Below are 13,193 nucleotides of genomic sequence, written 5' to 3' on the forward strand. Positions count from 1 at the left end.
AGTAACAACATGGAGAGGAAGAGATACCGAAACCATTCTTCATGTTATCACGCTTCTTACTAATCAGACATGTTATCTGCCTTCTGATTTATCTGATCTGTAAGATTTGTAATATTTCGGAGACTATTTATTTATTTTTGCTAAATGAGTTCAAAAGAGGAAGCAGTACAATCTAATCCCACCCAGCATCTAATCAGCGCACTTGGAGCCGTCGTAATTTAGCTATCTTATTTTCCGGAGTATAAGATGACTTTTTAACCCCTGAAAATCTTCTCAAAAGTCGGGGGTCATCTTATACGCCGGGTGTCGTCTTATACGGCGGTGTACGGTGCTGTCATGGCTTTACTGCCATTGTCCCAATTGTTTAGTAATGTTCTCCTACTGGTCCCCTTCTTGTCCCCGATTACACCGATGTTTACACACAATAAGAGATATTCTCCTGTCCTCCATTCCCGCGGTGCCTCCAGCTGTTACTTGCAGTCCGCAGACACACAGACCTCTCTGTGATAGCATCCAGTGCATGGAGCGGCCGCTGCAGGATGTCTTCATGGCTTTACCACAGTTGAATGCTTTGTGGCGCCGTAAAGGATTCTGTGGCGCCCCTTAGGCTTCCGTCGCCACAGGACATTGCACCCCATCCAGCGGTGTGATGTCCCATTCTGGGTGAGGAAAGGAGTGAACGCCAGTCCCCTGGCAAATCTACACAACACCCATTGTTAGGTACACACTGGGACCAGGGATTGTGGCAGCAACCCTCCCATCCCTGCTCCTATAGGGTACAGCTTAGCAACTGGGGAGGTGGGAGGGGCCACCAGAGAGCAGTCAGAGAAAGGAAGGTCAAGTTTGAAAAGTTGAAGAGAGTGAGGGGAAGGAGGAGGAGGTCTGCAGGAGGCAGGCAAGAAGGAGGAGAAGAAGAAAAGCTCTAGTCAGACAGAAGCTAAGGAAAGAAAGAGACACTTCCTGGTGAAGATCCTGGGACTCAGAGGGTCCAGGTGACACCAAGCAGGGAACGAAGGGATCCCAGGGCCACGGATAGATTGTGAGCTGTGGTGGCCTGTTCCACAGGAACATCGGTGGAGGGATCAAGCTGCAACAGGGGACGGTCCCTAGAAACAGAAGGAGTGAAAAATCGTCTCCAACAGTGAAAACCGAGGCCCAGGGAAAGTTGCAAACTCCCCGGGCCACAGCCCACAGCAGAACCTCTAGAAAGGGGGCAAGTAACCGACAGGTGAGCTCCCAGCCTGGAGGCTGTAGTGGAGGCCGAGCAGGTTCATCCTAAAAGAGCTAGGCTTAAGGAGACAGCTGAAGACAGAGACACTTTAGAGAGAAGGGTACCGGCTTTCATTCCAGAAATCACCCAGAAACTGTGGAGGTCCCTGACAGTGGGTTCCAGCCGTCCGAAGGCACCAGTGTGCACCTACCAGGAAGTGTGAGTAAAGATCTTGGAATTGCACCCTCCAGTGTTGTCCCTGTTATTTCATCTGCTTAGCCTTCCATACACCATAGACTCTCACAAGCACCAACAGTGTCCCTGGGGCACCGCTCCACCTGTGGGGAGCAGTACCACCATTGCTGCCATATCATCACCCCGGAGGCCTCACACAGCAGCGGCGGCTTAATAGCCGCATACCACAGGTGGCGTCACGAACACAAACTTTATTCACCCCCAACACTGCAGCCATATTTAACTGACACCCACCAGGGCCACGGAGCCGGGCCCCGCCACCACTGACGACCTCCGGACTAGTCCAGCCCGGCACCGGGTGTCCCATAGCCCTGGGGTGGGCGAGTCAACTTAATTTCAGTAAAGCCATGACAACATCCAGCAGCGGCCGCTCCGTACACAGAACGCTATCACGGAGAGGTCTGTGTGCCTGCGAACTGCAAGTAACAGCTGGAGGCACCGCGGGAATGGAGGACAGGTGAGAAGATCGTTTATTTATGTGTAAATAACGGTGTAATAAGGGACAAGAAGGGGACCAGTAGGAGGACATTACTAAACAATGGGAACAATACTGCAGGGGACATTACTAAACAATGGAGACATTACAGCAGGGGACATTACTATACAATGGGGACATTACAGCAGGGGACATTACTAAACAATGGAGACATTACAGCAGGGAATATTACTAAACAATGGAGACATTACAGCAGGGAACATTACTAAACAATGGGGACATTACTGCAGTGGACATTACTAAACAATGGGGACATTACAGCAAGGGACATTACTAAACAATGGAGACATTACAGCAGGGGACATTACTATACAATGGGGACATTACAGCAGGGAACATTACTAAACAATGGGGACCTTACAGCAGGGGACATTACTAAACAATGGGGACCTTACAGCAGGGGACATTACAGCAGGGGACATTACTAAACAATGGGGACATTTAACTAGAAAAGTTGGGGGTCGTCTTATACGCCCAGTCGTTCTATATGCCGGAAAATATGGTACTAGTATTCATTTTTATGTATTTCAAAATGTTAAGCTTTGATGCAAAATTTCATGAAGGTTTCTATGAGTGTTTGTTCTGTGGGGCATTTTCAAAATGTGACATCGGTCTACTTTTTAATTAAAAAAAAATATATTATGGGTAGTGATGAGAGGACTCGCAGATAACCAGAAGCGGTTGATCCCGGTGATCCAGTTTATAAAATCCGGATAAGTAAGTCTATGGGGACCAGAATCTAGCAATTAAATATGGTAGTAGAAGGGATAGGGGGATAGGAGCAGGTGCGCTGTACTTACTGAGGCGCTGGAAGTGCTGTACACCACTCCCAGGCCGCACATTCCCTTCCGGTGCTGTGCATTAGGCTCAGCGCATATGCACTGCTTTCTCAACCCTGGTTGCAGTCAAACACACTCCAACACTGAGTGTCAGTGTGTCAGCTGACTGCTTCCAATCACAGGCGCTACGTGCATCGAACGAGGCATATAAATAAATAAATAAAATATTTGGTGTAGGGTTCCCCAGTATTATGATACCCAGCACAGATAAAACCCATGGCTACAGGCTGCAGCCCCCAGCCGTGCGCTTACCTTGGCTATTTATCAAAATAGGAGGGACCGCATGCAACTTTTCTTTTTATTTAATTAATTATTTATTTAAATAAATATTTTTTTTTAAAAAATTGTGTGCGGTAACCCCCAATTTTGATAGACAGCCAAGATAAATACAAACAACAAATGGTCATATAATATATATATAGGGGAAAATAAATTATTAATAATAATATTTATTATTATAGCGCCATTTATTCCATGGCGCTTTACAAGTGAAAAGGGTATACATAAAAGTACAACAATCATTAATAATACAAAACAGACTGGTACAGGAGGAGAGAGGACCCTGCCCGCGAGGGCTCACAGTCTACATTTCCTCCCTACAAATTCCTCCCTATACCTCAGAGCTCCCCAAGCTCTACAATAATAACACCAATGGTAGATTAAAATATATCGACACATAGGACCAAAAACAAGGATAACATTAAAATAGATTTATTGAAGAATATTAAAATCATAAAAAAGAGAGAATGTACAGAGACTGCATATGGGGGACCGTACAGGGCAAATATACAGTAGATCAAACTACATAAATAGAAACATTATAACCTGATATAAAAAGTAAATTAGGTATTAAGATATAATATTACATGAACAAGTATAATAATTCATAAATTCACTGTTTAAAATGACCAGTGCAAATACCAAATATAAAAGGATACAATAGAAAAAGCACAAGAGACTATATACCATCCAAAAAGTAAATAATATTTTATAATGTAAATACAAGTGTATGCAGGATGTATATAGGCCAAAGTGACTTGTGCTTATGCAAAAAATACCCAATGTAAATATCAATACTGACTACAAAAAAAAATGTTTAAACCTGTATTCTATATTATGTCCACAAGATGGCACCAAAGTATAACAAATCAAATATCAATACCATGATTCCTAATTGTTGCCTCATTCTCTTGTATGGCACAAGAGCCAAACACACAAAGGACAAGTTATAAACGCATAAGTCTGGGCCCATTAACTACCTCAGTGGTGATAACAAGAGCTTATCGGTCCCTCACCCCAACGTGACATCCGTTTCGGAAACCTTCTTCAGGGGTATTGATATTCACATTGGGTATTTTTTGCATAAGCACAAGTCACTTTGGTCTATATACATCTTGCATACACTTGTATTTACTTTATATAATATCATTTATTTTTTGGATGATATATAGTCTCTTGTGCTTTTTGTATTGCATCCTTTTATATTTGGTACTTGCACTGTTCTTTTTAAACAGTGTATTTACGTATATTATTATACTTCAATGACTTTTTTGTATCAGGTTATAATTTTCTATTTATGTAGTTTGATCTATGTTTGCCCTGTATGCTGCACAGTCCCCCATATGCGGTCTCTGTACATTCTCTCTTTTTTTATGATTTTAATATTCTTTAATAAAATCTATTTTAATGCTATCCTTGTTTTTGCTCCTATGTGTGTGGATAATTTAATCTACCATTGGTGTTATTACAGCCAAGATAAAGCCCGACAGCTAGGGGGTAGTATTCTCAGGCTTGAAAGACCAATGCTTATTGGGCTTACCCCGCTCTTGCCGATTGCCCTGGTGTAGTGGAAATTGGGGTAATATCAGGGCTTAATGGCATCTCACAGCTGGCACTATGCCCTAGATTAGTAATGGAGAGAGTCGATGAGACCCCCCCTTACTAATCTGTAAGTAAAAGTAAATAAACACAAACACCGAATAAAATACAAACAAAACACCCTCTTTGACCAATTTATTAACCCCCAAAACACCCTTGCAGGTCCGACGTAATCCACACGAGGTGCCATGATGATTCCAGCTCTGCTACATCCGAGCCTGGAGAGACCAAAAACATGTCCGATCTCTCCTGACTCCAGGAAACATTGACAAGGAGACCCAACTGGCAGCAGTGATGTCACTCAGTTCACCAGAAGTTATACACATCTTCCTACGGTATGACCTCCGGTGACCTGAGAACCACACTCTAACAAAGTATGGGGCCATGCCCCGCACCCCGCCAGTCCTTTAACACTGACAGTGCCAACCAGGAGGAGAGGAGTGTGGGGCTGTCCCATATTCCTCACCCTTGGCCGGCACTGTCAGTGTTAAAGGGCTGGCGGGGTGTGGGGCACGGCCCCGCATTTTAAGCTAGAGGGCTTCAGGTCAACAGAGGTCATACCGTGGGGACCCGGGTATGACCTCCAGTGAACTCAGTGATGTCATTGTTGCCAGCCGGGTCCCCCTTGTCAGTGTTTCCCGGAGCCTGGAGAGTGTGGACATGTTTTTGGTCTCTCCAGGCTCAGATGTAGCAGGACCAGGACCATCATGGGATGCCGTATTGATTATGGTGAAACTTCAAGGGTCTTTTTTGTTAATAAAAAGGGGAAAGGGGGTGCTGTATTGTACTTCAAATAAAGGATTTTTTTTCTGTATTTGTGTTTATTTCCTTTTACTCTTTTACTTTTTTCTTTATCTTATAGACTACTCAAATTTTGGGCATTATGACAGTTGTGTGCTGTTATTAACCCCTCACTATCCCAATTGCCACCGCACCAGGGCAATCAGGAAGAGCCGGGTAAAGCACTGGGATTGTTGCATCTATGTTCACAAACTGCGTTTTTTACCTGCGTTTTTGGTCCGTTTTTGCTGCAGAAATTTCTTGAGAAATTCTTGTAACCTTTCTGCAGAGATTCCCCAGCAAAACCTATGGCAAAAAAAATTAGCTGTGCGCACACTGCGTTTTTTTCTTAAGAAAATTCTTTCAGTAGATTTTCTTAAGAAAAAGAATGAGCATGTCACTTCTTTTCTGCAGCTAACTGCGTTATTTGCTATAGATAATTGACACAATAACGCAGGGAGCAACCAGCGTTAAAAACTCACCAAAAACGCACCGAAAATGCACCAAAAACGCACCGAATACGCGGCAAAAACGCAGGTGCGTTTTTGGTGCGTTTTTTAACGCAGGTGCACTAATCCTTCACTCTTAAGAAATTTCTTAAGAAATTTTCTTAAGAAAAATCATTTTTCTAGTGTGAACATAGCCTTAAGAAATTTCTTAAGAAAAATCATTTTTCTAGTGTGAACATAGCCTTATGGTTGCAAGAATCCTGGGCAGCTGCAGGCTGCTATTTTTAGGCTGAGGGCAGCCCAATGAGCATGGACCTCCCCAGCATGAGAATACCAGCTGTTGTGCTTTATCATGGCTGGATATCAAAATTGGATGGGGGGGGGGGGACTGCACGCCAGTTTTTAAAATGATTTATTTAAATAATTTAAAAAACAAAAAAGCTGCATACGGTTTCTCTTCTTTTGATACACAGCCAAGATAAGTGCAGGGCTGAAGCCTGCAGCCTGTAGCCATATACTTTATCTGTTCTGGGTATCATAATATGAGGGAACCAATTGTTTTATTTATTTATTTTTTTATCATGATACTGACTCGCAGACCAGCGCCTGTGATTGGTTGTAGTCAGACGCCGTCACACAGGCTGGGAGCGCATCTGACTGCAACCAGCCACAGATGCCAGGACGGCCAGTGGGCGGGGGAAAGAAGGGCATATGGATAAGCACTAATGTGTGGCCCAGGAAGTGAAGGAGAGGGCGCAGGAGCAATGTACAGCTGCGTGAGAGCAGTATACAGCTGTGTTGAAAACGCTTGCTTCATTCTTATTTTCTTTATTTATTTATTTTTTTAAGTTCCTAAGTTGCCGGGTCCAAATCAATATTTGGAATCCCGGGCCCAGGTCTGGCACCCGGGTACCTTTGAAACCGCATGGATCAGAACTTTTAAGCGGGCTTTACACGCTACGATATCTTTAATGATTTATCATTGGGGTCACGTTGTTTGTGACACACATCATTAACGATATTGTAGTGTGTGTCACTTATGTGCGACCTAAAACGATCGCAAAAGCGGCCAAAATCGTTTGCCATGGAGAGGTCGTCCTACAACAAAAAATCATTCTCCTTTAATTAGCGATGTTGTTCCTTGTTACTGCGGTAGCACACATCGCTGTGTGTGACACCGCAGGAGCGAGGAACATCTCCTTACCTGCCTCCACCGCCAATGCGGAATTAAGGAGGTGGGCGGGATGTTTACGTCCCGCTCATCTCCGCCCCTCCGCTTCGATTGGACGCCTGCCGTGTGATGTCGCTGTGATGCCGCACGACCTACCACCTTAGAAAGGAGGCGGATCACCGGCCAGAGCGACGTCGCAGGACAGGTAAGTCTGTGTAACGGGTGTTAGTGAGGTTGTGCGCGACGGGCAGCGATTTGCCCGTGTCGCACAACCGACGGGGGCGGGTACGGTCGTTTGCGATCTCGCTAGCGAGATCGCAGTGTGTAAAGCCCACTTTAGAGTCCGGGTCCGCCCATCACTAATTATGGAGCAAATGGCGATGAAGTGTTGTTTCTACTTTCATATTATATTTCTGTTTTTTTGAGTGTTTACTAAAAGTATGAAAATTATGCTGGCTGTGAGAGAGTTATAGGATATGAGGAATAATATGGCCCGAATTGATCAAGAGGGGCAATTTGCACACCAGTCTTGAAAGGTTCGCTGTAGTAAGGTGTATTCATTATGAAGCATTTGTCAGCCGCGCTCAGTCATGCCCCCTCTGGCTGAGCTGCCTGGGGCTGTTTGCTCAAAAATGTTATGATTTTATAAACTGCCTTATACCAGAATTTTTCCAAAAAGTTTATGTATTTAAAAAGTATTTGTTTCCAGTTTGTCAAAGGATATGAGAATAAATACAAACGGATGAACAGCAATGAGCGCGTGCGGATGGTGGCGTCTAATTCGACCTCCATTGAAAGTGTGAAACTCTTATTAGAAAAACAAGATGGTAAGAAAAATATTACAATATGTTGACTTCACATTATTCAATGGGACTTCATGTAAGGCTAAGTTCACACACTGCGTTTTTTTGACGCTGCGTATTTGTGCGTTTTTGGCTGCTAAAAACGCACAAAAACGCACCCGCGTTGAAAAAACGCGTCAGAAAACGCATGCGTTTTTACCACGATTTGGTGCGTTTTTGGCTGCATTTTCCTGCGTTTTTGATCTCTGCCTTTTGCTGCATTTTTCCAATGCATTGCATGGGGGGAAAACGCAGAAAAACGCAGGAAAGAATTGACATGTCCATTTTTTTTTTCAAGCTCAAAAACGCAGCTTAAAAAAAAAGTTGTGTGCGGACAGCAAAAATGAAAACTCATAGACTTTGCTGGGGAAGCAAAGTCATGCAGTTTTGAGGCCAAAAACGCACCCTTAAAACGCGCAAAAACGCCGCGAAAAACGCACTGTGCGCACGTAGCCTAAGTGTGCAGTACAATTCAGGGTTATAGCCATTTACAAATCAAATAAGGATGAAAAACATACACATTTCTTACTTCATGACAGTTAACCCTTTGCTAACTCAACAAATAACTTGAAGTTTTTGCGCCCCTGTGTAAAATTTGTAATAACTCCATCCTACCATGTACAGCATCTTGAAGACGCTCTGGGCTCATCAGGATCTTGTGCTCCTCTGCTGCATTTCTCCATTTGACATATTAAGGCCAATGAATGGAGGAAACTGTTTGAACTATGTAAAACCTTTATTTCTCATTGTGTTTATTGTGATTTCCAGTAGAATTGGAACAAGATAATGACATCAAAAAGAGCCTGAATCTGATACCTTACAGTTTGGTTCATCCTATCCACAATGAGAAGAGGAGACCTGTTATCTTCGCCCCCACCATATTGGCCAAAACCATTATTCAAAAGCTGCTTAATTCTTCTGGGGCTTTAGAGTTCAATATGTGTAAGCCAGGTAAGAGCTTTCATGGTGTAATTTGTAAATGCACGTCTAAGGGGCACTTTGCACACAACGACATCGCAAGCCGATGCTTGCGATGCCAAGCACGATAGTCCCCGCCCCCGTCGCAGCAGCGATATCTTGTGATAGCTGCCGTAGCGAACATTATCGATACGGCAGCTTCACATGGACTCACCTGCCTTGCGACGTCGATCTGGCCGGCGACCCGCCTCCTTATTAAGGGGGCGGGTCGTGCGGCGTCATAGCGACGTCACACGGCAGGCGGCCAATAGAAGCGGAGGGGCGGAGATGAGCGGGACGTAAACATCCCGCCCACCTCTGTCCTTCCGCATAGCCGGCGTGAGCTGCAGGACGCAGGTAGGAGATGTTCCTTGCTCCTGCGGCTTCATACACAGCAATGTGTGCTGCCGCAGGAACGAGGAACATCGTACCTGTTGCAGTCGCATAATTATGGAATTCCCAGACACTACACCGATGATACGATTACGACGATTTTGCGCTCGTTAATTGTATCATCTAGGATTTACACCCTACGATGTCGAGTGCGACGCCGGAAGTGCGTCACTTTCGACATGACCCCTCCGACATCGCTCTTGCGATGTCGTAGTGTGCAAAATGCACCTAAGGGTTAAGGTTTCTCCTAAAAGGGAATCTGTTAGCAGGTTTTCACTATGTAATCTGAGAGCAGCATGAAGTAAGGGCTGAGGCACTGATTCCAGCATTGTCACTTTGCTGGCCTGTATGCTGTTTTTTTTAATACATTCAGTGTTATCTCTACTGCAGACATAGTGGTGCTCTATAACCCCATCCACATCACTGACTGGCAGCTCTCTGCGTGCGCTTTACATTGACAGAAAGCTGCTAATCAGTGGTGGAGGCGGGGTTGCACAGAGCTGTAGGAATACATTGCACAAGACACCTAGTTTTGCTGATTAAACACCTTGTAAGTGATTTATCAATGTAATCAGGATCACAGACCCTACATCATGCTGCTGTCAGATTACATAGCAAAAATCTGCTGACAGATTCCCTTTAAAGTGTCCTCTAGGCCATGCAATGCTCCCTGGGTAATAAAATGTACAAATAGCCTCTACAGTGAGGCAGAGAATAGGTGACATATTAGCAGTAGTAATCCTTTAAGTTAACATGAAATTTTACATGTGGGATGCAAGGCACAATGCGTTAATGAAGCTGACTCACAAGCGGAGCCAGCTTCACCTGCAGCAGGTATCACCTGTATATTATAGCTGACAATGGATGCCAACAGTGCTAGGACATAATTTTTCAGTTTTTCATGTCCCAATGCTATAAATAGAGATGGGCGGACCCGAATTGCAAAGTTTGTGGTCCGTATCAGACACTTAAGCAGGCTTTACACGTAATGACATCGCTAATGAGATGTCGTTGGGGGTCACGGAATTTGTGACGCACATCCGGCCTCGTTAGCGACATCGTTGCGTGTGAAACGCATGAACGTCCGTTAAACGATCAAAATTACTCACCTAATCGTTGATCGTTGACCGGTCATTCTATTCCCGATTATTGTTGCTGTTGCAGGACGCAGGTTGTTCGTCGTTCCTGCGGCAGCACACATCGCTATGTGTGACACCGCAGGAACGAGGAACTACATCATACCTGCGGCCGCCGGCAATGAGGAAGGAAGGAGGTGGGCGGGATGTTCCGGCCGCTCATCTCCACCCCTCCGCTTCTATTGGGCGGCCGCTTAGTGACGCCGCCGTGACACCGCACAAACCGCCCACTTAGAAAGGAGGCGGTTCGCCAGCTACAGCGACGTCACTAGGCAGGTAAGTACGTGTGACGGGTGTTAGCGATGTTGTGCATTACAGGCAGCGATTTGCCCGTGACGCACAACCAATGGGGGCGGGTGCTTTCACCAGCGACATCGCTAGCGATGTCGCTGTGTGTAAAGCCCTCTTTAGTGTTCGTGCATGGACCCCGAACACAAACGTCTCCAGGAAGTCCTTGCAACTGTTCAAGTTCAGACACCCAAAGAAAAATAAGATGGAAAAAAGGAAAAAGCAAGAAAATGGGGACTAAAGTAGGAAAATTATACTTACCTAGTTTACAAGAGGTTGTGAAACTGCTTCTGGGTCCGCTCATTAAATCTCATGAATATTCACTGCTTGCCCCACCCACCCTCTGTGACAGCATCTGTGTTTGGTTGCAGCCAGAGTGCCAACGTCTGTGATTGGTTGCCCTCGCACTAACTGTCTGAGTCCTCCGAGTGGAGTGTAAAAATACATAAATAATTGGAAAAAATGATGTAGGGTCCCACGTATTTTGATACCCAGCACAGATAAAGCAGATGGCTACAGGCTGCAGACCCAGCTGTGCGCATTATCCTGGCTGTGTATCAAAACACAAGGGACCCCATGCAGCTTTTTTTTAATGATTTTAAAAAACTGTGTGCGGTCCCCCCAATTTTGATACCCAGCCAAGATAAAGCAGACAGCTTGGGGCTGGTATTCTCAGGCTGTGGATTTTTCAGGATGGGGTTTATAAACGTTTGTAACGCACCTGTGTGTTCAAAATGGTCACCATATCCTTAGATGAATCCTTGAGGGCTGTAGTTTCCAAAATAGTGTCCCATTTGTGGAGTATCCTGCTGTTACAGCACATCCAGGGCTTTGCAAATGCGACGCGACATGACATTCACAATCTGTTCCAGCGAAATTTACTCTTCTAAAGTCAAATAGGGCTCATTCTGTTATGTTACCTGGCCTAGGTCCAAATAGTACATCCCGACCACCCGAGAGGGTATCTATTCAGTAGAAATTGTGTAACAAATATTTGGCTAAGTTGACATGAGTGTGGATAAAACTAACCTGGATTATCATCTGTGTGGTATCCGTTTTTGTACATTAGTAGTTATTAAAAAATACAAGATCAAAAACATTTCTCTATCGTTTCATTGGGGGACACAGGACCATGGGTTATGCTGCTGTCACTAGGAGGCTGACACTAAGTAAACAGAAAAAGTTAGCTCCTCCCCAGCAGTATAACCCCTGAGCCGGAGGCGGGCTCAATCAGTTTTTTGCTTAGTGTCGTAGGAGGCTGATGTGGGCCGACTGGGCCCCCTTCAGCCACTTGATTTTTTGCGTATATTTTTTTCATTTTTTCTCTCGGCGACGCTCATCGCTCTCATCTGTGGTAATTCTTTTTTTCTGTAGGTATCGTTCTCTCTACTCAGCTCTCGCAGCCCGTGTGGGTACCACTCCCCTGGGTCGCAGAAGCTTGACTCGTCGGGCCCTCTCCCCCGTCTAATTCCACGGTACCACTCCCGGGTTGGCATGTGGGGCTATTCCTTCCGGGGCACCCCCTATTCACCCTGCGGTATCACCCCAAAGGGTGCAAGGGGCATACAGCAGGGACTGGACCTCGCAGCGCGTCTGGATGATGATCGGGCCCGCAGCGCTGCTTCACTACAGGGGGCTCCCTGCCCCCACCGGCGTCCACCTCCCTGCCTGCCTGCCTGCCTGCCTGCCTCATTCTTCTTCTGCGGCCCGCAGCCAGCCCTCCGGTGTGCGGAGCACGCAGACACAAGTGCAGAGCTCCACGCCTGCACACTGCCAGATGCGGCGCCGCCGACCAGGTAGGACACTCCCCCTACCTTCTCCCGGGCGGCTTCAAGATATAGGCCCCGGTCCGGGCCTACTCAGTCACCGAGCACCTCGGCCGGTGCCCGGACATTGCTGCGCGCTGCCGCTCCCGCAGGTAGGACCGTCGGTCGCTACTTTTCCCTGCGCCGGCTGTTGCAAAATTTAGGCCCCAGTCCGGGCCTACTCACCGGGCGCCACCAGCCACGTCCCCATCTGGCCCTGGAGTCCTCTCTACACCCGCAGTGCTCGGCCGGTTCCAGCTGCCGCGCCGCCGCTCCCGCGGGTAGAACCGCGGTCTCTAGATCACACGCGCCGGCTGCCTCAAAATTTAGGCCCCGGCTTCGGCCTTGTCTCCGGCGTCACAGGCCCGCCCCCCGCCGCATCGCTATTGGTCGCCGGCCGCTCCGTCTCCGCCCTCCACTCAGCCCCAGGCATCACAGTGGGGGCGGTGGATGCTTTTTCCCGCTCTCCTGGGCCCGCCTCCAGCCTCCCCAGCGTTCATCAGAGAAAAAAAAAAAAAAAAAAAAAGGGGATTATGTCAAACTCCTGGTATGCGGTTTGCTGACGCTGCAGCAGCCCGTATATCAGGGGAAAATAGACCCAAGTCTTCCATGTTTATTAAATACAGTGGGGTTTTTCACTCAAAGCTGGCGTTTTGTACATTATATTTTTTTTTAACCCCTTCAGGTACCTTTT

The 13,193-nt window shown here is 46.3% G+C and overlaps 1 protein-coding gene across 2 annotated transcripts in view; it reads left to right on the forward strand.

Moving 5' to 3' along the window:
• Window positions 1-13,193, forward strand: part of CARD11 (caspase recruitment domain family member 11) — a 277,951-nt gene that overhangs the window by 239,852 nt on the left and 24,906 nt on the right. The window contains exons 20-21 of one of the 2 annotated variants that reach the window (XM_075317863.1): window positions 7,788-7,905; window positions 8,689-8,871. In XM_075317863.1, the coding sequence (XP_075173978.1) occupies window positions 7,788-7,905; window positions 8,689-8,871 (301 nt within the window). The remainder of the gene's footprint in view (window positions 1-7,787; window positions 7,906-8,688; window positions 8,872-13,193) is intronic. The other variant, XM_075317864.1, reaches the window with a different exon arrangement.

Source organism: Anomaloglossus baeobatrachus, chromosome 7 (genome assembly GCF_048569485.1).
Source record: "Anomaloglossus baeobatrachus isolate aAnoBae1 chromosome 7, aAnoBae1.hap1, whole genome shotgun sequence".
In the NCBI taxonomy this organism is placed as follows: domain Eukaryota; kingdom Metazoa; phylum Chordata; class Amphibia; order Anura; family Aromobatidae; genus Anomaloglossus; species Anomaloglossus baeobatrachus.